Below are 24,795 nucleotides of genomic sequence, written 5' to 3'. Positions count from 1 at the left end.
AGCTAGAGCTTTCAAAGTCTCCGAACTCAGCTTTACATTAGAATACAGAATGTGGTACTTTGTTTTAAACTAGCCTATACATAAAAAAATAGTTCAAGATGGTTTTGTTTGCTAATGAATGGCACTATGCAACTTATTTATAAACACAGTGCTATATTACTAAGACATTAAAGAGAAATAGTAAACTGTTCTCTGCTAAAAATGCCCACCAATATCCACCAAACTAATTTTAAAAACAGCCGTTCCACAAGGCTTAAAATGGTAAGACAGGCAGTAAGTGAAGGAAACTGTGAAACCTCTTCATTTGTTTCTCTTGGTGGTGTTTTTAAATTCTTAATTATAGTTGTTACAAAAATAGTCCAGATGACATGCTTATTATAGAGCTGAAAGAACTGCCCAGGCTCAGGTATAGTGCTTGGTTCTGAAATCTGAAAGTAAATACATCACAAATGCTGGCTCCTGTTGCAGCATGCTATTAAAAACTCTAATTACAGTGCAATTTGATGGAAAGCTGCTTCAAGATAGTAAACTTTCACTCAGTACAAAAATCACCAAAAATTCTTCAGAAGCAGTAAAGCTTGTTAACTATTATCATCTACATTTCTGTCCTAAAAAAGAACAATGACTCCTATACGAACACCTCATATTCAGTGGATTTTGCAATCTGTACACAAACTTGTCACAGTCTACGGATGGTTTTATTTTTACATGCAAACGTAATTAGTGGGGGTATCCTTTCTATTACTAAAAGCAAGAGATTTATACTGGAACTCTCAACACTTGCCCTCTACCCTGAAGAGTTACTCAATTTTTGTTCCCAAGATGAAGTTCATACTTTTACGTATATTAGGATGACCATGCTACAGATCCATCAACTCCTAACTATTTTTCAGCGGTTGTTTCTCCCACACGTAATCTCCAACAAAACGAGACAGAAGTGAGCACAGGCTCAACGTGTCTCAAACGAGTGCCTGGCCAAGTCCTTTACTTGAGATTTACCTGGACAGTCTTTCCTCATCCTCTCCCTGCTCGGGAGGCCTCCTGCCTCTTCGCAACCCCCTCTTCTCCTCCCAAAGCAACCGCTCGCTGAGCTTCGGGGAGGCGCCAGCCCTCCCAGGCCCGGAGGCTCTTGCTCCCCTTAACCCGCACCCAGGGCTGAGGAGGCCGCCGGCCCGGGGAGCCCCGGAGTCATTGTGCCGAGGGAGATGATCGCAGCTGTCAAGGCGCAGCTCGCCCTGCCGCGGGCGGGCGGGGAGGAGGGTCAGCAGCCCCGCGCCGCGGCAGCGCCCGCCCGCCCTTCCCCAGCCGCCCTCCGGGCCCCGCAACTCGAGCCCGGGTGAGAGGCCTGCGGAGCAGGGGCTGCCTACTGAGCCAGGAGCCCAGGCGGGCGCCATGCTAAAAACCAAAATGGCTGCCCCAGGGAAAGGAGCCCAGCTCAGGCCGTGAGGGGCTGCGCCTCCGCCGGCCGGCGACGCCGCTTCGCCCGCCGGACCTCGCCCAGGTACCGTCTCCGAGACACAGCGACCGGCTCGACCTCAGGGGCCCGAGGGGCTTCGCTCGCCCGAACAGCTGTGCTCCCGCACCCCGAGCGCGGCCCGGTCCCCAGAGCCCACCAAACCGGTCCCAGCCCGCGCCTCGCTCCGCACGGAGCCTGCCCTCAGCCCCCCGTACCTGCAGCTCGGCCCGCTCCACCTCCCAGTGCGCCCTCTCCATCTCGAAGCGAGCCCACTCATGCTGGATGTAGTGCAGGATCCCCGGGATGGTGTAGTGCTGGGGCCGGGACAGCTCGGCGGGGCCCGCCGCCTCCTGACCAGCCGGGGCCGCGGGGCCCTGGGGCTGTTGCCCTCCTCCTCCTCCGCCGGCCCCCACGCAGCCCCCACCCGACTGCAGGTTCATGTTCCCACCCGCCTGTGGCGGCGGCTGCTGCGGTCTCGGGGCGGCCGCCATCCCACCGCCTCCTCCGGCTCCGGGGTGCTCGTCCATTGTCTGCGGGGAGCCCTCCTCCTCGTCCCGCGGCGAGGGCCTGGAGCAGGGGCCAGGGAGGGGGTGAGCGGAGCTGGCTGGGGCGGGGAGGAGGGGGGCGGGCCGGGCGCGGGGAGGGGGGGGACTGCGCCGAGCAGTATCCGGGTGTCAGAGCAGCGCGGAGCCGCCGCCAGCCGCCATTACAGCCGCCGAGCCGTCGGCCCACCCACCCGCGGCCGGGCGGGGAGGGGGAGCGGCGCGGGGCACGCTGGGAAATCTGTCCCCTCTCCCTCCGGCTTCCTCCTCGCGGCCGGGCAAAGCGGCGGAGCGCGCATGCGCAGGAGGGGAGGTGAACGCCGGGGCCGGGGAGCGCGCCGAGGCCGGGATTCCCCTCTGGGAGGCTGAGGTGGCGGCGCACCGCGCAGGGGACAGCCGTGAGGCAGCCGCCTTGTCGCTGTCTGCCTCCGTCTCTGTCGGGCTGTCCCCGCCCGCCCCAGGGTAACTCGCCGCTGGCGTGAGGAGGGGGGAGGCGCCCGCCCCGCCCGCGGCCCAGCCCCGGGTGGGTCGGTGTCGGGACTGGTGGCGCCAGGCCCGGCCTCCGCGGGGGAGCACGACCGGGTGGTTTCTGTCCGCCCTGAAGTGAAAAGCGGAAGCGGTGGCATTACGCTGAGGCGGCGGAGGTTGGGTTCGCCGGCGCCGCGGCAGCTCCGTGCCTCGGGAGTGTCAAACGCCCTCGGAAGAGTCCGCGGGAATGCCGCCGGGTGGGCCTGGGTCTGCTCCTAAACCGGCGTGCAAGCAGCAAATCGGGGGTTAAAACGCTGAAGTCTCTAGAGCTCAGCGCAGTTTAATGGTGCACTGAATTTGTCCCGCGAGGAGGTGACTTTAGAATAGATTTCTTAAATTTATGGTATGTCTCTAGAAATTGGCTAATCCTTTTTTAAATGAATGGTGGTCTTCGTGGTAAGGGGTGTGTGCAGTGTATTCCCCTCCCTCGATGAGAGGGGAAAGGGCAGTGTTTGCTATTCAAAAGTCTTTTTCCACGTGAGGAAGGTTTTGCAATAAATTGCTGTTTTATTTCGTCTGGCTCAGTTTTATCAGTGATAGCAATGCTGCGTTTGATGCTGCAGTTTGAATATGGTGAAATTACCTCAGTTGTAAAATACTGCTCTGAAATGCAATATTTACAAATTCTCATCACATCCTATTTGAAATTATCTGTAGGTCACCCATTGTAAGTAAGGTAGGAGTTTGGTTTTGCCTCTCTTCAAAATATTTATATGTTGTACTCATTCAGAAAAAAAAATAAATTAGATAGTTTCCTAAACAGGGCTTATTCTTTATAGAGCTGGAATCTTCTTAATTATTGAAAAAATAAGTACTGCATGTCTTGGTACTGGTGTTCCCTTTCTCTACTAATCTCTCCTCAGGTGTGTATTGATATTTCAGTTAGTTTATCCAGTCCTTCCTTTCTTTTCCATTAAATCATTTCCTACCAAAATTTCATCCTACAGTCTTCCTGATTCCATACAGAGATTAGCCAATCGAAATCCAACTCCTTTCTACCTCAGCTAATTTTTTTCATTGTCTACTGACAGTATCAAATCATTACTAAAAATTCAGACTTACCTCATAACCAGTTTAGCCTTTTGTTTAGTTCCGATCTTACGGGACATTCCTCATTCCTGAGTATATGAGAGTTACTGCAATTTAGTTCCATTACTATATTCAGCCAGCATTTTGACAGCTCATCAGCAAAGGAAAACTTTTTTACTCTTTCCTTCCTCCCTGACTTCCCTAGATTAATAAGGCTGCATTTTTAAAATCCCTGATCCTGAAATTGAACACAGTATTTTATTTTAAAGCCACATATACATAGTTGTTTCTTCTTTGGATAAATTATAATGTGTGCATTAATAAGATTTAGAATACAAAAAATATTATTAATACTGAATGTTATTTTTACTAAACCCTTGTCCATGGTCCAAACAAAAATAGGAAGAGCAAGGGTATCAATTATGTGAGTGGTCTTCATTTGCTACATACTTCTGTGCAATAAATTCATAACAAGGAGGCTCAATAGCCTAATATATACCTCAAAAATATTTGTTCTGCTGCTGTCACCTGCTTGTGCCTCTACCATTTAGTAATTTTTTTCTTTTCATTAATACTTTAATTCCAGTTTAACCAATTTTGTTCTACATTTAGTACACACATAAAGTCTAATCAGACCTCTGCATCCAGAAAACCAATTTGTTTAGAGTTGGATGGTGCAGGAAATTATTGGCTTATAGCTCCATCTAACATTTATTTTTAATTCTTGGTGAAGCTGTTGTGTAAAAATGTAGTCATGCATTTCTTGTTTGCTATTTGATCTCTTATTTACATTGTAGCTGAGAGCCATAGAGTGTTTCAAAACTTTGCTATAGCACAATAAAAAAAAAAAGTCTAGATCTGTGGACATTGACTAGAGTGGGTTTAGTGTGAGATGCATCTGATTTGAATGATAACTGTACGGCCAGAAGTCTCAAACTCAGGTTTTGGTTTTTTTTCTATAATTTACATGTCAGAGTATGTATAAATATTGGTGAAATCTTTGACAAAATAAATTAATGTTGAGTGCTTGTGTCTACTGGAGGAATAATTAAAATTTTGTTTAAAATATGTTTTATATTACTGCACGTAGAATCAGCTGGGTTGGCCATGCTGGAGACTTAAGACCTTTTTATCCGCAGAACAGGTATTGCAGGCTTTGCCTCTCTAAGAGGACTCAACCAGTATCTCAAAAGACAGCATTTAGGGGTGTGACTCATAAACAGGGACAACTTATTTTGAGGTGTCTCTATGTGGTTATGCAGCCTACAGAGCTGACATGTCCTGGTAGCAGTTCCTGAACCATCGTGGTTTCTGTTTCAGCATTTTGAAGCAAACCAGGCAGGTTTTAGTTTGTCTTGAAATACAAGACTGGAGTTACCTGTACAGGCGGGGGGGTGGGGGGGCGTGAGCCTGCTTGGGGGCACTAAAATCAAGAAGCATCTCTTTTCATGAGCCTGGGTCCATAGTCTGCTGCATATGTGCTGGTTTAGAAGGAGTTAAAGCCATCGTATTGTAAGTCATCAACAACTACATACTCCATCAGTCTACCAGTGTGAGTCACACAAGCAAATCGTGATACTAGTTTTCTCTCATAGATGTTTATCTACGAGAGATACTTTAATGAGGGTGAGATCTAACACAGTGTAGCAGCACATATTTAAATCACAGTAGTTAAAGTTTATGTCTTTTGTGTGCATGCCAAATTACCCTTACAGCAGAAATATTTTGTAAAGGAAATGAGTGCTACTTAGTCACTCTGGGAGGTAATTTCTTTTGAAGGAAAGTTTGCAAGTTCAAGACTTTTTGCATCTTCCTCAAGTCATACCTTCTGAGGTTTTTTGTTTCTAGGGAGTCTTCATTCTGTCATAGAGTTTTGTAGGTGTTTTGTAGATTGGGTATGCATGAAGCATAAACCATAGGCTATTCTGGACAAAAATTCTAATGCGTAGTTGACTGTGATAGGGAGAGCTGGACTTGACAGTCCATCAAGATCTGGATAGTCCCTTCCAGTCTTCCATTCCTAAGCCCATTTGTGATGCGAATAGTTGTCCAGTGACCTGGAATGAGACAGCCTATTCATTTCTGACAAGCAGCCTTCAGATAGTAATGTCTTGTCATTACTAAAATGAACAAAATAATGGCAGAGATATGAAGGGCTTGCATCTTCTCACCAATTCCCTTGAACAATTTGATTTTGTATGCATAAAAGCATCATGATTTCTGTGTATGTGCATGATTACACGCAGGCATGTGCGTGAGAATGCACAGAAAAGCACGTAAGAGTTGTATCAGAAGTGGAGCTATCTTCATTAGTAGAGTACTGATTATTGATCATAAAAGGTAGTTCCTCAAACACATAGAACTTGATGAAGGAATGGGAGTTTCTCCACCCATCAGCATGCACAGATATGCTTTTTGTTTATTATACTTCACAGATTTCTTTACATCTTATATATGCAAAACTAATTTTAACATGTTGTCTGTATCTGAAAGCCAAGATGAAAGGAGAAGAAATAAACTTCGTTAGAAACAAAACTCAGTCATTTCCTTTTTTTACCTAAATTGTGCAAGCAAATGTTTTTATTTCTACAAGTGATATTTCTCAGAATTATTTTAAAAGGAATTAAAAACCTCTTAAGATATTTATTATAACTGGTGTTATTCTGAAAGTCAGATTCCACAGCTATGCTTGCATGCTTTTTGTAAATTTTTTAAAAATTATTTGTACATGTAAATTTATTCCTGTGTTTCTGCACAAATCTGTGCGTTTGTGCTGCCATTTACATGACCAAAATTTCTGGCTAAAATTTTGGAAGCTATCTTTGGGGCTGGTAGGAAAATACAGAAATGATTAGCAATACTAGTTCTAATACTGTGAATAATTATTGTCTCATAAATTACAGATAACACATTTGAGTACTATGGTTCTATCTCTGTTACGACGTGATTCATTTTTTTATATCTATTCTGGGTAAGAGCCTTTGTGAGGATTTAAAAAAAATAATCTGGTCTAAAGTATTTTCATACGTAAAACAATCCAGGCCATTCATACGAATACACACAGATACAATAGTCATAACATCAGAAAGGGATTAACCATGTAGAAAGATTAGCTTAATAAAGGAATAATTAGGATTAGGGGCCAATCCTGCAATAGGATCCATACGTATTAATTCTTCATATATTTTTTTCTGGTTTATATTGCTTAACAGTAACTCAAAGTACAACAGCTCTGTCAGTGCTCCTGGGGTAGTTTTACTGTCCTCCCGTTCACAGGTCCCACTTGAGCATCTGCAGACATGTTAAGCCTCAGTTTTTTACTCTTCTGGGATGGATTTGTGCAACTTGCTCATTTCTGAGAACAGGATTTACACTCCTCAGTATTATTTATGCCTAAATTATTAAAATAGCTTGGAAACAACTTGTTCAAAGCAGAGGACTATTCATGTTTCAGCAGTACCAAACACAAAGATGAAGCTTAAAACTAGGAAGAAAAAAGCTGTCTGTGTGGCTGTCATTATCTGTCTAGCTTGGACAGACATGTTTTGCAGTTGGTAGGAACAACGTGCATAGCTTTTGGTCTGTGTCTGAGCTTGCTATTTTTTTCATTAAAACAATGGGCAGCATTTCTTAGTTGTTAAGTAGCTTTAAAGCTTCAGGTTTCTTCTGCGTATGAGGTTGGCCCTTACTAGAGTGCCTCATTCTGAGCTGGAAGGAGTCGTTCATTTGTACCCTTGCTTCTTGGAAGGTTTGTATCAAAAAATGTCTTCTCACTGTTTTACCTTTCTTTATGCCTCAGAAGCCTGAGGTGCAAGGGAACGAGCTGCGTGCACCACTGCAGCAGCACTGACCAGCATCCATGAATCTTCAGTCAGAGCGAATCAACAAAAGTGCGCTGCTGTTCTGGACGTGAAGAGACTTCACTGAGCCTGGTGGAGGTGAGAAAGCTCTGAGACTGTCACGATTCCAAACAGATTCTCTTGTCCTGAGGATTGATTCCGGACTCCTATTCCCTGGAGGTGTCAGTTAAGAAATGAATTCTCGGTATCAAGTCTAATTAGTGAAGAGACATTTGGTATAGAAATCTAAACTTCTTTGTATATGGAGTAAACCACAGTACACTGAGGAAAACGGGATCTCTTTCTTGAGATCCAAGTGATGATAATAGAGGAGGCTTTTCTTGCAAAACATATTTAGGTGACCAATATGAATCAGAAGTCAGCACAATATATTGGGATTTTTTGTATTACTGTCATGAAAGATTTAGATATTATCACCCATCAATGGTATATAGCCAGTTTATTCAAGTTGCTAATAATACGAGGCAGCACCTATGCAGCTTGCCTTGTTATAAAAAATCAGCATACGTTTAAATGTCTGTGAGGTTGCTGCCTTAGAGACCTATGTTGGTTGTTGAGTTTTTTTCCCCTTTTGCTTTTCTGCATTAAGATACACTGGTTTTACACAAAGAGCTACACTGTGGATTCCGATGTTTTTTTCAGCTCGGACTTTCTCACAGGAGCTGAGAGACCTTAGGAGGGAATGTTTGTACCAGGCAAAGAGCAACTCTTCAGAACTGGAATAAAGAAATAGCTTTTGCGGTAGTTGCTGTATTTCCAGTGCATAAACCTCAAGAGCATTTGGGCCAATAAATCTGTGATCCAAATAGAGAGTCAGATGGAAAACATTACAGTGACTGTTTTCTCGCATTAAAGAAAATAACCCAGAACTTCTGTTTCAAAAAATTATATCTGCAGCTTACCTTTTTTTTTTTTTGCATACTTTTCAAAACATGAATTCAGTTGTTTAGCAAGCAGATTCTGATATATGCTGTGCTCTAATAGCTTTTTTTCATTGTACATTACATGTAGCATATTTATATTCTACAACTATATTTCAGTGGCATTGTGTGGATTAATATTTACTTAGATTGAGATTAAGCTGTTTTGAGTAATTAACATGAACAAATTTCTCCTTAGCTATCAAAACCCCACACTTAGTTTTCATTAAGTGCAGAATTCACCTTTTGTGTCAGTGTGGGAAATTAGACGGGAGAATAATGTGAAAGTGATTATTTATTAGACAGTTTGTGATTATTTGTGTGGGGAAAAATGGAGTTTTACTCATGGGATGCGTGCAAAAGATTAGAGATATTTTTCCTATATTCTATGTTTTGGCAATAAACTCAGTCTTAAATATATGTGGATCTGGACTGGCTAGCTTTTAGGAAGTCTTTTATAACTCCTGCATATACTCTTTTCTTTTTTTTTTTCTCCTCACAGAAATACTCTTCTTGATTCCTGCACCCTGTATTCAAATCTACTGCTGAGATCAACAACAAAAATGATAAAATTTTTTCTTATGGTAAACAAACAAGGTCAAACGAGGCTCTCTAGGTATTATGAGCATGTAGACATTAATAAACGGACAATCTTGGAAGCTGAAGTAATCAAAAACTGTCTCTCCCGTTCAAAGGATCAGGTAAGTTTTGTAGTTTTTCCCCTAGCCATTTTATTTTATCAACATCTCACATCTTTCATGTCAATAATTCTGAAGGCACATCAGTTTCTATTGCAGGTCATTATTTCATTTGTACTCATGAAGTAAAAGATTGCGTTTCTAGATTATGGGTTCAGTCAGTTGAAGTGTTATTCTGCCTTGAATAAATATGATTTTCTGAGGCTTACAGAGATTTTGGAATTTTGTGTATTGCTGTCATGAAGATTCCTCCTGTTTATTTGAAGACGGTCAGAAGTCCAGGAAGAATTTCTTTTATCCTGTTAATTGCTTGTTTGGTAGAGATCGAGAGAGAGATACTACTCATGCTTTGCCAGAAGGTGGTAGGGATAGTACTGACAGCTCCAAGTTTAAACAAAACAACTTATGAGAAAGAATTCCAAATCATGAAATTACTACCTAAAACACAGGTGTTTTTTGAAACACAAATTTTTAGGCCTCTGTATTAGGCATTTGGATTTAAAAAAAGTGATCACACTTTCTGCAAGAAAGTCAGTGTATTTGGTCTGGCTGAGATGGAGTTATTTTTCCCCACAGCATCCCCCACAGTGCTGTACTGTGTACCGGTAGTGAGCAAGGTGCTGGTAACACACCAGGGTTTTGGCTCCTGCTGAGCCGTGCTGGCAGAGCACTGAGAGCCTCTGGCCAACATTCCCTCATCATCAATAGGCTGGGGGTGGGCAGATCTTGAGAGGGGACACAGCCAGGACAGCTGACCCCAACTGACCAAAGGGATATTCCATACTGTATGATGTCTCAGCAATAAAAAGCTGAGAGAATAGGGGGAGGAGGGGGGGGGCATTTGTTATTTACGACATTTGTCTTCCGGCTCAACCGGTACGCATACTGAAGCCCTGCTTCCCAGGAAGTGGCCAGACATTGCCTGCTGATGGGAAGTACAGGATAAATCTTTTGTTTTTTTTTCCTTTGCTTCCATGCACAGCCTTTTGCTTCTGTTTTATTAAACTGCCTTTATCTTGACCCACAAGGGGTTTTTTTCCATCTTATTTTTCTCCCCTCCCTGCCCTGCCAAGGAGGGGAGTGATAGAGTGGCTTGGTAGGCACCTGGAGTCCAGCCAAGGTCAATCCACCACAGTCAGAAAAGTTGGAAGTTGGAAGTTTTCTTAGATGAAAGTTGAGATTTTCATGACTCACTTAATTGACCCCTTGGTTCTTTAAGAAAAGTACCAAACTTAGCAAATTTGGTACTTAGCAAACATTAATTTGCATTGAAGGAGAAATCTGTGACTTGGGCTGTGTGGGGGTTTTTTTTGTTTGTGTTCTGAAGCCAGCTGCTTTATTTTTCATTAATTACGTGTGTCCTTGAAGAGTGGTCCTCACATATTTCATGCTGGAAAAACCTCAGAAAAAATAACAATTTCTATAAAGTACCTCAGTTTACAGAATTGACAGTGACTAAAGAAATTAACCTCCTCCATACTGCTTGCAAGAGCATCTCCAAACAGAAACTTCACCAAAAGAACTAACGGTTTTCTGCCATTACAAGGACTGAGCAAAATGATACTTTAAAAACGAGGGAGGCATTTTGTAAAGCAGTGTCTAACAGCACCATCTGCTGGCTCTTGTCTTACCGGGAAGGATGTGAATTCCCCCCTCCTCAGGTCTGGAAGTCTAATACTCTTCATTTTTATATTAAAATATAAATAATTTTTTAAATATGAAAATGAACTTGAGGGCATCTCTTTTGGAAGTGCTTCCAGTTGAAAATTTAGGGGAAGTACTGACTGTCTTATAAACCTGAACAAATTACTTCAGTTCTGTATGTTTCAATTTTTCTAATTTAAAAAGCGATAGCAAGTTTTCTGCCAGTAGATGAAAAGTTTTGTCTAACAGTTATCCCACTAAATTTCTTTCAAGTCAAAATTCTTTAGCGTATCTTGGGAAATCCATTGTTCTTTGTGGGCCTTACCAACATGAAAGCATAGGCTCTTTGAGCACTCTGTGCTTAATACTGTCATATGCTTAAATGGCAGCTACTGTGTTTGACTCATTTTGCTTCTGCCTAGTGCTCTTTCATTGAATATAAGGACTTTAAGCTGGTATACCGACAGTATGCAGCCCTTTTCGTAGTCGTTGGAATCAACGAGACAGAGGTAAGAAATTATGTACGCTCTTGAAATGAGAGTGAAATAAAAAGACTTATAAAAGAAAATGTATGTTTGACTTCATTCTATAGCAGTAGACTGAACTGTTACCATGAGGTAGTCTTCATGAGCCTTATACTGATTCTGCTTTCTAAATTTATGTTTGATTAAACAAATTTATATAGGGTGAGGTTTCTCAACAATTGTTAGCATTACAGCCAGATCAGCTGATCTGCGGTGACTTTCCAGCTGCTCACTGTTTTTAACCTCCTTGGCCAAATAAAAAATTTCCATACTGTCAGCAAGAATGATGCCACTGTATTGTATTTTAAAAAAAGGTGGTGGGGGGGGGAAGTATCTGGGTGAAAATTGACAAGTACTGTTACTTCATCTATTCAGGCTGTAAAGCTTTAGTGTTTACATTGATTCCAAGTTCTCAGAAATCATTTCAAAGCTTACTCTTGGAGACTTTAATTGGGTGGTGTGGAAGGTAGCTGCTGACTACCAGTGTCTTCAAGTCAGGCTTCTAATAGCGTGCAATTTGGCGCAAATCCTTTTGGCTTTGCTACACGGACCAAAAAATGGCCCATCTATACTACTGCAGCATAGCCTGGCTCTGTGCTGCAGCTGGCCTCTGTGACTTCAGCACAGGTAGTCAGCTGTATCTATCTAGCTAACCTGGGCGATGGTGGACCAAAGGGTGCAGTGGGGTGGCAGCAGCGGAGGGGAGACAACTGCATCGGGTAGCGCAGTGCTCGCCTGCGTGGCTCGCCTGAAGCTTCTGTCCCCGAGCGCTCCCCTGCTCTCCCTCCCTCTGCAGGGTAACCACACCTCATCTCACTGTGGTGGCCTCAGCTTGTGCGCTTCATTGTAGGTCTTATTTTCCAGTTGCTTTTCATATACTACAAACTGAAATAACACAGAGAATACTATTACATTTTCTAACTATTCATTTAATATTCACTTGCCTTTTAATTTAATTTCAGAATGAGATGGCAGTATATGAACTAATTCATAATTTTGTGGAAGTTTTGGACAAATACTTCAGCCGAGTGGTGAGTGAGACATTGTATCTATTATGAAATATTTCTTCTCTTTCAAAGCTTTAGTGACTATGTCATTTCAGGGAATAAATCAAAGGAGAATTTTTTTTTTTTCATATTCATTCAGAATTTTGAATACTTAACCATGAATATTACCACTGTAAAAAAAAAAAAAAAAAAGGAAATAAAGGCAGAATTAGTTGATTTTTCAGAGAAATATATGTGGGTTATAAATCATCAGACAAGGAATACCAGAAATAGTTGTTAGAAAATTTGCTTTTATATGCTTATACTCAGGGGTTTCTTTGGGTCATCCACTCTTAAATTAGCCACTGGCATTTTATACATTTTACAGAAATAGAGAGGTTTTTCTTTATAGTTCTTTTTTTGCATTACACCCCCCAAATGAACTTCATTCATGATAAAGATGGTGTAAGCATTAAGCAGGGAGCTGACATCACTCTTACTGAACAAGATCAGAGGGATGGAACAAATGAAACCTCAAAAACCAGTCTGTACTTGTGCTCCCCATATTGTTGTCATGCAACAGCAGATATCTGATAAAACACATATTATACAGATAGTCATTTCATTAAGGATTCAACATCAGACATGGCTCCAGTTAAAATGGCAGTGCTCCTTTTGGTGGGAGATTTTTTTGGTTGGGTGTTTTTTTTGTTTTTTTTTTTCAAAGTTTGAAAATGCAGCATTATAATCCTGGTTAGAACATGTGCTATTTAATATTGGGTTTGTAATAATCTTGTTATAAACCAATTTGCCCGAAATCATACTTTGGCACAATTTCAGTTTATCTATGCTGGAACATGTTGTATATCCCTCTCAGAAAAGAGGACTGGATAGAGTTTCCTCTGTAGTGCAGGCACTTGAGCTATTACGTTGGTGATTATACATACAAGAGATGAGTACTCAGTCCTAGTACCACAGCAGACGTGGCAGAGTTCCCTCTGGGAATTCAAGGACATGCTTGAAAAAGTTATCTGCACCCTTTACTACTTAGATGCCTGGAATATGTTTTAGGCTATTATCTCAACTAATGTTGCACCAGCCTGTTGAAACTGCTGGAACTACGTATGTCACTTTCTGACTGTACTAAGTTCAGAATTATGATTGCAGTCCCAACATAAGCGGTGATAACCAGTAATGGAATTTGATCCTGGCAGTGCAGGAATGCACAATAAAAATTTAGTCACATCTTAGTTATCTAATTGAGCTAATAGTTGCCGACCACTTCTCAAGTTTTATTTTCTTTACTTGAGGCAGCGCAAAAATAGATGTAGTTCTTGTATCTATGAATGTAGTACATGTAATTCCTTGACCATGTATATAACCCAACCACTGATTGTTCTTAGAAATTTGCTGAATTCATCATACCAGAGTTTTTTGTATTTTCCATAGCATTTCAGGTTTGAAATAGGGGAACCGAAAAGGGGGGTGGTTAAAGAAATCTCATGCCATTCCATGGTTCTATTTTTAATAGCATATAACACCATAAATGGCAGAGCACAGAAGAAGAGGGCTATAATTCTAGCTGGGGTTTCTGGCAGAAACCACAGAGCAAGAAAATACAAGTCTGTACTATTATGGATTAATGTTCAGGATTTGCAGAATTTTAGCAGAATCCCAAATTATGATGATGACAACGGAGACAGAACTCTGGGAAAGGAAAGAACATCTGTCCTGCTCTAGAGGGACACTTTGTCATCTATTATTTTTAGGCTTGTGAGCTTTAAACATTCTCACATACTCTATTTTTATCATATGGAGTTTATAGAGCTTGAATTCAGATATCAGAACAAACATTAACAAAATTAGGGGAAAAGTTTTCAAAGTTGCTTGTGAGATGTAATTCTGAGTTCCCTTCACTTTTATACGGTTACTCACGGAAAACTCGGCATACTGCTCAGAATAAATATTCCAATGTTTTCAACTACTTTTTAATGCTATGGAAACTTAAGTTGATCAGGCTCTTAAAATACAATTTTTGTGGTGCATAAAAAATTTCTAATTGAAGAATGGCAGAGTTACTCAGCAGAGACCTGTAGACTACAACTAGTCCAGTTTAGAGCATCTTTGGACCATGGAAGTAGCAGCAATTTTACCAGTGAAAACTCTGCCTAAAACTCCAGGGTTAAACCGTGAATGGAAACCATCTTAGCAAACTAAATTCCCTTGGTAGCAGATAAATATTCCCTCTTTCAGCAGAGGCTGGGGAGGCTCTGCTCCACCTGTGCAAGATCTTAACTGCTGAGGCTGTGATTAATTTTTTCTAAATTTAGACATTTAACTGAGGCACCTAAGTTAGAAGTTTGGTCATCCTAAGCTCCCATTACTGGCAGTAGAGACCGGTGAGTATCTGGAGAAAGTGAGTCACGCCTCAAGTGTGCTGAGTCAACTGTTGAAGATGCCATCTCTTCTGTTGACTGCAGAGAGACCACAAGGGCTTCTAGCTCAGATATTTTGGTTAAATGAATAAAACTACTTGGGGTAGATCCAAGCTAAGACTAGAAGGGAAATGATGACTATGTGAAGAATTGTGTTGCTGGGTCCAAAGCTTGGCGTTGCCTCCCCTCTCCTAATATATCCAGCCATGGCTACCACAGCCATGGGTATATACAATGTCTAGATTTTGCTGTTGAAATGATCTGCAGCAACATTTTTAACTGTGATTTTACATAAATTGTAAACTTGGCATTAACATCCTGTTTTTGCAGGAGGAGGAAGACAGAATATAGGGCTGGAGTTGCCATGATTAGAGATGCTGGGTTTCCACCCACTCATTCAGATGGCACTGTGTATATTCAAATTGTTACTTGTGGGTGACCTCAGTGGGTTTTTCTAAGTAAAAAATTCAGAACATTAGCTTTTATTATGGAGGCAGGTAACACAAAGGCAAAGCAGCTTTGCAGAAAAGAGTATGTAATTGTACAGTCCAGACCAGAAATCTGAATCGCCCTAAAATTTTGTATCATTATTTTGAAGACTTTCTTTATCCTCTAAAGGTATGTGTAATGTTTAATGACTATGAGATAAGAGATCAAACTGTAACTAATGGTTGTCTATCTCCTTTCCTTGCAGAGTGAATTAGATGTATCCTTTTCAGTATCAGAAATGCAATTGTCTTTTTGGTGTATGTTCCAGTTCCTACTGTCTTCATAGCACTGACTGTCAAACAGTCAAGACAATGCAGAGGTTTCCAAGTTTTGCACTTACAGTAAGTAGCACCATTTTGGCACCTTTCTGGAAGCATGGCTGATGTTCCTAAGGGTCACCTCAGTCATTCAGATAAGCCTGGTACCATTTAAAGTAAGACAGAGAGAGCTTGCTTAGAGAGAACTAAGTACCATTAACGCCTAGACGTGAAAAGTTATATTCATGGGGGAACTTACTTTAAGGCTTAACTAATTATTACTTCAGGCTTTTACTTTTTGCTTTAAGTTTACAATAAAATAGATATTGAAATGACTGCAGTAATAAGAACTGAATGATACAGCTGTGTCTTGAGCCAAACAGCAGTAGCATCACTGTGAAATTAGGTTTGTGCTTTGATCTTGCTTCATGAAAGTCTAAGTGAGATTTACTTTCTATATCAATGGAAAGAGAGAAATGCCTGGGAGTAGGAAATTTAGGAAACAAGGCATTGCCACAGATACCTTTTTCTTTTGCTGCCCCTCCCCTTACACAGCTATATTTTCATGTGTATGATTTGCAGGGTACTAACTAAAATATAATTTAAAAAGTGAACTAAACCCAAATACAAATACTAAAATACAGTCCTGAACAATTAAACACAAATAGCAAGTAAATATAATACAATACGGAATTCAACGAAAATTAAACCAGGAGAATGTAGTGCAAACAGTCTTTCTCCTCAGTTCTTCTAACCCCACTGCCTGCTCACTCTACTCCAGTTTGTTGTTGGTTAAACACAGATCGACTGGTACAAAGAGTTTCAATTATACACCTGAAATACAGTTGTCACCCTGCAATCAAACACTGTACAGTAATTTAGTTTACTTGCCTTATTTAAGAATTAGTACATACGAAGAACAGAGGAAAAACTCTGTAATTTTTCTTGTAATTGTTCTTCTTTACTGAAAAAAAAACCCCAAAAGGAAATAATTAATGTCACTTTTGTAAATATTTTAATGCTTGCTACATGCTGGAACTCTGTCTCATTTACTGAACTTAAATATTTATGTCTGTATATGTATGTGCGTATATACTGTCCATATTTCCTTCCTGAAATTCACAAAATACTGTGGTATTAATATAAGACCTTTTATTAGAACTATGTGTACTTGTATATCAGCTTTACTGGATTAGAGACTAACCTGACTTATTCAGTAATTTTACTTAAAAATAGTCCCTCTGTTTCCATATGGTGTATTTTGAGTGTGCAGTTACCTGATTCTTTTTATCTTAGATTGTTTGCAGTACTGATGATTCTAAATTCTGCCTGCCTCTGGTCATCATTTTCATACTGAGAGGAATGTCCTGTAGTTATACGCTTAAAGTTACCACCAGTAGCCTGCTTAATAGCTGAGAAGGCTGCTGCTGTATCCAACAAGCTGCTGCATCAGGTGCTAGTCCGCATTGTTTAGAGAAGTTGTTGCATTACATGCCAACACTAACCTTTGCAACTGGTGTAATACAGTGTCTGAATGATTCCTGTAGAAATTCGTCTTCTATATGGGTCTCATCTGCATGAGGGTGTGAATATAAATATTTGGAAAATAGGAGTGTGCATTACTATCTTACTTGATAATATTGGAAATAATATCAGAAAAGCTCTACATTGTACATTTCAGGAACAATTTTAAAATAAAACATTTTACTTCTATATATGTAAAAATAATTCTGCCGTTTAAGAAAAAGTTGAGAGGATACATAAAATAGTTGAAATGAAGTGAGATACCCTCAGCATTAAATGTAAAGCAGAGGTGTAACGATGAAGAAGTGGGCTGTTCAGGATTGTATTTATTTTTGACAACAGCTTGAATAGAAGGCCCAGAAGAACAATATAAGATCTGGACTACAAGTGTCTTAGATGTTAATGCAGTGCAAGCAATAATCCTTTCATAGCATGTAAAATAACATTCCCACCTGGGATTAAACCCTTTCCTGTGCCAACTAGTCTTAAGCCAGCTCTTATATTCAGTACAGTTAGCTTGGATGCAAAATATCTGCTGGAGGAAGTGCTGTCTGAAGGGCTGTAACAGTGAACACCAAATAGTATTTACAGAATCTTTGTATACGGAGTATCTGGCAGGAGACTGTCATGATTTCCTGTCTCTGTGCTATTATTTTTGTGTAGAGATCCATAGGAAGTTTATTTCAAAAGTAATAGTGGCTATTCTATATAGAAACTGGTGTTTACTAACATGAAAAAAATAGTAGGAAATTACATGAAATCAAAAGATACATGAAAAATAGATCATGACACGTGAAAGCTCTTCACTCAGGCACAGAGCAAAACACAGTTACATCTAAAGGCTAAAACGATCACGCAATTGAAATGCACAGATTCTTAAAACTTCCCCAGCCACAGTGCACTACCCCAGTACTCCTGGCAGCGCAGCTCCTGCTAACGCAGGACTCCAGCTTTCATTTAGGTCCCAACACCCAAATGCTTTGTATTTTACAAAGCTTTTATGTGGGAATTGTAAAGCATTTAGCCATTATATGATGTCCACTTTCATTCTGAGAGTCAGTCACGTACTTAAGGGTACCTATGACAGAATGTCATAACATTTCTGAAGTTGTTTGGTTTGTTTTTAAAATATCTGTAAGGAGTGTTGTTGGGCCAGTTTAATGAACAAGCATTGAAATTGTCCTAGGGGTGTTGCTTCCTGATGTGGTAATAGCCCTAGGTGAGCCTCACTTCTGTGTATGAAATAAGTGGGTGGGATTTTCTGTAGCTCTAAAACTCCAGCTGGGATGGCATAGGAGCTGCTTTCTTGGTGTGATGATGACAAAGAAACTATAAAAACGTAAGAGTTACCACAGCAGTTTTGTAGGGAACGATATGCCGGTAAGCATGAGAGTTTCTAAAATTCCAAAAAGTTGACTTTTCCATTGCTTGAACTGGTGAAGCAAAGCTTACTTGAAGACACATTATTAACTTAGGGAAGAAAGAGATACTTACGTTCCCCTTGTGGGAGGGGAGGGGGAAGACAGGGTGCTCTAGGACCAAGCATTTGAAGAATGTTGTCTTGATCCAAAAAAACCATTACATTCCATTGCAACTAGCTGCTGCTACTCCTAGGATAGATAAAACGCTTTGATACAGGGAACACTTCATTGTGAATCAACTGTATTTTTCAGTCCCCCATGGAATAACACTTTCAGACTACAGAGCATTTAAGTGGTAAGAAAATTGAATGATGAATTTATTCTGAGAATTTATAAGGATACATTTAAGTTTGTACTGTAAAAATAAGTGGATGAAATGGAAACCTATAAAGATTAGCTTAAAATTGATATTCATTAAGGGTGAAAGTTTCTCTCTAGGTCTGTGATGTCAGGGAACATGTACTTACATCAGGTAGATCAGCCCCCTTCAAACCTTGGCAAAAATTAACCTCAATGTAGGAGCAAATATCCTAGAATATCACAGAACTTGAAGGCACCATTCATTTGTCTCCTATTTTAATGTTAGCACAGTCGTTTGAGGAAGACATGCTCAGAAAGCATTAAATGGGTTTCAGTGCCTAAAATTTACCTACCATTAGATAGACTAAGTTACTTAAAGTAAACGTTAGCAAAAATAAAGTCAGAATGTGTGACTCGATTTAAAAAAGAACCAACCCCCAACTAATCTTTAGTTGAAGATGAAGGGCCAGGATGGAAATCAGTTTTGTAATGCTGTATATTCAGTAGTGAACCATCTGCCCCATAAGTGCCCCTGCTGTAATCTACAAAGCTTTTGTTTGTGCTCCCAGGTGTGTTACCTGCTCACAAGGTGTTGGCTGCACTTTATCATCTCTTAAGCCTGTACACACCCTTAATTACTCGCCTGGAAAAGCCTGAGATATCTTAAAATGTCTCTATCTGAAGTTAGTTATCACATGCAAGTTCTACATGTGCCTTTTTCCTTTCTTTCCCACCTCCTTCCCTTCTCCCCTGCTTAACTATCTGCCTATATAACATTTTGGGGAAGGACACACAGGACTGTGTCACATTTACCTCCACTTAGTATGTAAGTGCCATAAAAACCCTTTGTGAGAATAGAAAGTACCACGGATGTCTTTAATAAGGGCAGTTACTAAAGTTACCAAAAGCCAAGGTAGCATTTAAATACCAGTTGTAGTAGATGCCATTTACCTCTCCTGCCAGGTACGCAGCCACAACAGCACTGACTGAAATCCCTAACCAAAGAGGGTAAGGGCTCACCTTTTGCCTAGGCCAAAAACTTACGAGAATTTCCTGTCTGGGTGCCCTGAAAACTGTTATTACAGACTTTTATCTACAAATGCACAGAAATACATGTTTTCTTCTGCACACTTGTTTAAAAATGCCTGTTACCCTCTGCACGGGTCTAGTGAAAGTCCCTTAGTACTCTTTTGCAGGCAGCCAGGATTGTTACTGGAAGCAGGACCTTAAATGACAGCTCTGGGTGGAGCACATGGCAGCGCACACAGGGAATGTGCCTTTTTCCTGTTGCCAGTTGCTCAGACTGGTTTGCTGTGCTGCTTTTCAGCTGGGTGTGGATCTATGACTTCAGGGCTTTAAACCCTGAAATTTGGGGTCACTTGCCAAACAAGTGACAGGTGGTGAGGATGAGCCTTGCTGAGGATCAGAGATACACATCCCTCACTGGGCAGGGCACTCGGATGTGAATGGCTAAGCAGTGTGTGTATGACGAGATGTAATCATAGAGGATAGTCACGAGACTTACAGGAAGGGGAATAAAGCCAAGGTTGCTCCCTGTGCAATCTGTTTGCCAAGAACAGCACAGTAAAGGGAGGTGGGATGGGAACCGAAAAAGGAAGCCGGGATGTTAGGTTGAGAGTAGAGGGTGAGGAATGCTTTGGGACCTTCAAAAATCAAGAAGGTTTTTCCAGAATGGTATTATCATCACCATTCAAACTGCAGGTGAAATCACAGGTTCTGGAGTGACAAGTGTGAGATTAACAGGTTACAGATGGACAGAAATCATACCACTATGTTCTGGAATGGAGTAGGCCAGTTTTGGAATAGCCCTGCAGAGGAATTGACGTCTCATTTAACCATAGTGAGTTTGAGTAGAACAGCTGCAACAGACTTATGGGGTGGGTTCAGTCTTCCTTTGACATGGTATCAGCTCTTTAGGAAATGCAGCAGTGCTAAGTGTGTTTTAAATGTTTTCTGAAACAAGGTCATGCAGAAAAATCAGGTGGGAGTGGCAAGCTGCTGCATCATCACTGATCCTGGTTGATCCAGTCTTCTGGGTTGCAGATCCCTGGGACTCTCCAAGGAAGAGGAAGGCCTGGAGAGGTGGGAGCTCTCGCTCCACTGTGGGAACTGTGAATCAGTGGTAGAGTGTAAAATTTAAAAGACAGGAGGAGTTGACTTTATCACTTGTTGAAACCTGAATGGAATGTTATCGAAGTTCGTTAACAGAGCCTCCTGCGCTGTGTAGAGCAGTGCCAGGGGTGAACTAAGCAGCACCAGAAGAGCTGTCTTCCTAAAGAGTGTCACATTACTGGAATAAAGAAATCTTAACTTCTCAGATTAAAATATTTGTGTAAAGACTGATTTACTTGAAAAGCATACCATAGGAAGAAATTTGTGTCAAGTCTTTAATCTGCCAAGAAAAGTAAAACATCTGCCTTTGTCTCAAACCACAGAAACTGAGACTGTTGAAGTTTTAAGGACAGTACTGCTCCTCAGTATTGAAAGGCACGAGTCTGATTTTTAGAAACAATTTAGGCCTAGGGTCAGACTCAGGAAGAAGTCTGGTATTTTAAATACAACTTAGAATTTAATTAGGTGATTAAGTTTAGGCCAGCAGATTAGAAGCTATGTGATGAATCACAGACATACCCAAGATCCTGTTGACAGCTATAGTTTCTCTTCCTCACATAACAGTAACTAGTAGTAAAGTTATTTGGAGGCCTGAATTCTGCCACTGTTCTCTTGGTCAAGCAGAATGCATTTGCTGGAGCAGCGATCCAATTGCTTACCCTTCTGCACAAATATACGGCGGCAGCTCTGAGCTCATCCCAGAGCACTCAGGGCAATTTGAAATGGCAGAGGAAGGCGGCAGCCTGCTGCCTGCTAGCTGAACTCTCATCAACTTGGCCACACAGGTTCATGCTACAGTTCAGCCTGAACAAGGTCAAGCTTCTACTTTTCATGTCTTAGAAGGGTGGTCACATACAACGCTGATATGAGATACTCTGTGCCCTTCTTCTTACTTCAACATACACAGCAGAAGCAATCACCAAGACAGGGACAAAAACATAAGCTTCTCTCATGGCCAGGCTGGACCATCCCACTGAAGAACTTTTACAGACAGTAGGACAACCTGAAGTAGAAGGCAGCAGGTGCAGCTGCTACCAGCTCAGCTAAGCTTGCCCACAGAGGAAGGTGGGCTTGGGATTCTTCCCCAGGCTGAGGACAGGCCCAGCCTCCCTTCTGCACAGGTTTCAGGCAGGCAGCATTTCTGCAGTAACATTTAAAGACACCGAGCCAGCCATCATTACCTCGAGTAATGACTTGGGCTTCTGAATCCGAGAGAAAGGAGTGCAGAAAAATCCCTCTCTGCATTCCCAAGTACTGGCTTCAGCCCTGGTTCTTTAGAACCTGGGAATTGTTTGATGGGTCTGGCTTTCACCGCTCATTGCAGAGAAAATAAGGCACCTAACTTAGATTAAGGAATTCCCTTCTCAAAGCCAGATGCTAAAAAACTAGGCATGGGGATGGTCAACATTACTTAACTTAAACCCATTTCTTGAATTCAGACGCAAGACTGTTCACTTTCACGAGCTCGCATCACTACAGCTCTGGTGGTTTAAGTGGTCTCCCCACCACTTGCATTTGCCACCTAGGAGGAACAAGTACATACAAATACGTGGCTCTGCAGCTGTTGTCACAGTTCAGTACTCCCACTGTTCCTGCCCTTTGGCAGAGCAGCAGGGCAGACGGCTGTGGTTGGATTCACTACAATTCGTGGGACAGAGCAGTCCTAAATGCCAGAGCCACGTTCAAAAAAAGAGAGCAAAGCTTTATCATGCTGAGCAGAGGAAAACGTTGATGCCCTCAAAAACCTGGCTCTTCCAACTCCACTGATTAGAACTGGAAGTCCACTAACAGAAATACACGGACTGCAGCAAAACCAGGCTGTCTTCCTGAGCTCAAACCATGGCATCAAAAATAACGTAATGGGCAGAGAAGGCACTCAAGAGACTCATCAAAGTGCAGAAAAAGTGTCAAGTGATCCATTTAGAAGTTACCGTAAAGTATCTTGCTAGCTCCACTGCAGCAATCCTCAATATACAGGGAGGAACTAGAAGGAGTAAAACTAAGGCAAAGCTGATGTGTTGAGCAGAAAGAACACATTTAAAGACCAGCAGGAGGTGGAGAGCAAGGCAGCTGAACGGTTATTCACACCTCGCTATGAACAGCGTGTCATTTGGGCGTCACAGATGTACCCAGCAGGCGTTTTTGCTGTGCCTATTTCTGTTTCAGGTTATGGTGATAAATGGCAACGTAAGAATCTTTTTTCACTAAGTAACCCTTTGCAGTTCAGTGGATACCTAAAACACTAATGTATGCAGAAGAATGCCCACTGCCTAATGCTGGAGTCAGGCCCATCATCTTTTTTTTTTTTTTTTTTTTTTTTTTGACAGATGCTGTTAGATAACATTAAGGAAAACCAGATGTGGTTATGGACAAATTTCATATATCAGAACAGTACAAATTCAGATTGCTTCAGATTATTTTCCTTTAAGTGAACATTAGAAAATATCTTTTAGAAAGTATTTTACATATGAACCATTTACTTTTACTCTCCTTTATGAGATTTATTACTAAATCAGTGCCTCAACTTTACATATCAGCATATTCCCTTAGGAAGCTATTTGCAAGCAGATCAAATAAATAGTATCAGTAACTGAGGGTAAGGAAAATTATATTTGAGAATCAAATTTTAAGAATCTGATTGACAATTACTTTGCTAAGAAGAAGTGCAGAATTTCTGCATGTTCACATACAAGGCGGCTATCCTTTGATAACATTTTATATTCAAGCTATACATGGTAAAATTAACCACCTATATCTAAGTTTAAGTTGGCCTTTCTTTTACTACTATGTGGTAATCTTCCAAGATGGGATCCTGTTGGTGGTTTAACTTCTCTGCTACAAACTTTTGACTTATCTGTGGCCAGGAAAAAAGCATCAGTTGAACTGTTGCCCTAGATCAATTTATTCTCATTTATCTGGCTGTTAATTTTCATAAAGAAATAACTGTTTTGGTAAACTTTAATCAAAGACTAAGGTGCCTAAGATTTTCTCTGAATTATCTTCGTGTTGTTCAAAATATACTTAACTTGAAACATTTCTAGATCATGTTCAATTTGGACAGAGTGCACATCATTTTGGATGAAATGGTGCTAAACGGCTGCATCGTGGAAACAAACAGGAACAGAATTCTCGCCCCTCTGTTTGTGCTTGACAAAGTGGCAGAAAGCTAGCAAGGTGTACAACTGACCACAGCGTTTTACAGATGGTGAAACCATCAGGAGCGTACCAACAGCAGTTTTCAGATGTTGTAAGATCAACTCATGCAATATTCAGAGTAGTGGGAAAATATTTCCTGTTTCTCCTATACCCTATGTACCAACGGAAGATACAGCTGAACCTAAAGTGGAACCTTCTGTTTCAGAGACAGCTCTACTGATGCAGCAGCAACCTTTCAAGAACAGTCAACATTTTTTAAATCTGACTGAGGATAAAGTAATGGGAACTTACACATGACCATCTGGGCATCACTTTGAATTCCGTAGCTTTGTGCCAGACCTAGAAGACAGAAAATACGGAAATATAAATTCAGACAGTTTCAGTGCTTCCTTTAAGCACTAACCTGATTTTTTTATTTCTATATAAATGTACTGTTAAGTTCTGTAACCTTCATGACTATTTTTAAACTAGATTCATCCTTCATCAAAAAGCTGGTTTCACTCCCTTTTCCATGTAAGTCATGGTTACAAAAGAAATGTAACTGACAGAAGTATACATTTGGTATTCCTGCATACTGTGTCAGTTGTAACCAGAAGTATTTGGCGCTTAAATATTATAACATTAATAAAAGATAGATAATTAAAAGTTTGATCATCTTTTATCATGTTGGCTTCATAGATCACACAAAATCTTTTCTATTTTGGCACACCAGTGTATTTTTCTTCTCTTGTATATTCTATCCATGCATCACGATTAAAGCATTTACAAAAGATACGCAAGTTTCTCAGTACCAGCGAGGTACCAAATCAGATCTTCCTTCTCGAGGAGGAGGACATAGCTACGCTAACTTGTATTCTCAAGGCATGCAACATGCTGACTCATACCTGTACAGT

General features: G+C 41.0%; 2 protein-coding genes across 7 annotated transcripts in view; one reads left to right on the top strand and one right to left on the bottom strand.

The window, feature by feature from the left end:
- Positions 1-2,194, bottom strand: part of STRN3 (striatin 3) — a 64,015-nt gene extending 61,821 nt beyond the window's left edge. For all 3 annotated transcript variants that reach the window (XM_075754063.1, XM_075754064.1, XM_075754065.1), the window contains exon 1: positions 1,672-2,194. In XM_075754063.1, the coding sequence (XP_075610178.1) occupies positions 1,672-1,983 (312 nt within the window). In that variant the 5' untranslated portion in view covers positions 1,984-2,194. The remainder of the gene's footprint in view (positions 1-1,671) is intronic.
- AP4S1 (adaptor related protein complex 4 subunit sigma 1) lies at positions 1,369-24,054 on the top strand. Of its 4 annotated transcripts, none has more exons than XM_075754067.1 (7): positions 1,369-1,501; positions 7,355-7,493; positions 8,838-9,036; positions 11,100-11,186; positions 12,164-12,232; positions 15,317-15,340; positions 23,788-24,054. In XM_075754067.1, the coding sequence occupies exons 3-7, from the start codon at positions 8,899-8,901 to the stop codon at positions 23,914-23,916; spliced, it is 447 nt and encodes a 148-aa protein (XP_075610182.1). In that variant the 5' UTR covers positions 1,369-1,501; positions 7,355-7,493; positions 8,838-8,898; the 3' UTR covers positions 23,917-24,054. The 4 variants fall into 4 exon arrangements, with proteins under 4 accessions (XP_075610182.1, XP_075610183.1, XP_075610181.1 ...); XM_075754068.1 differs by lacking the exon at positions 1,369-1,501 and adding an exon at positions 2,176-2,311 and having other exon boundaries at positions 15,317-15,328; XM_075754066.1 differs by lacking the exon at positions 1,369-1,501 and adding an exon at positions 2,176-2,311.
- The last annotated feature ends 741 nt before the right edge of the window (positions 24,055-24,795 follow it).

The sequence above is a fragment of the Balearica regulorum genome, chromosome 5 (genome assembly GCF_011004875.1).
Source record: "Balearica regulorum gibbericeps isolate bBalReg1 chromosome 5, bBalReg1.pri, whole genome shotgun sequence".
In the NCBI taxonomy this organism is placed as follows: domain Eukaryota; kingdom Metazoa; phylum Chordata; class Aves; order Gruiformes; family Gruidae; genus Balearica; species Balearica regulorum.
Note: the sequence above shows the minus strand (reverse complement) of the source record. Positions and strands in the feature narration are given on the sequence as shown.

What these genes read in the sequence shown, in the direction of transcription:
- AP4S1 (XM_075754067.1), top strand. Translation starts at nt 8,899, where the DNA reads ATGATAAAATTTTTTCTTATGGTAAACAAACAAGGTCAAACGAGGCTC. An exon ending in ACAAATACTTCAGCCGAGTG is followed by an intron (nt 12,233 to 15,316) that starts GTGAGTGAGACA and finishes CTTTCCTTGCAG; the next exon opens with AGTGAATTAGATGTATCCTT. An exon ending in AATTAGATGTATCCTTTTCA is followed by an intron (nt 15,341 to 23,787) that starts GTATCAGAAATG and finishes AAACATTTCTAG; the next exon opens with ATCATGTTCAATTTGGACAG.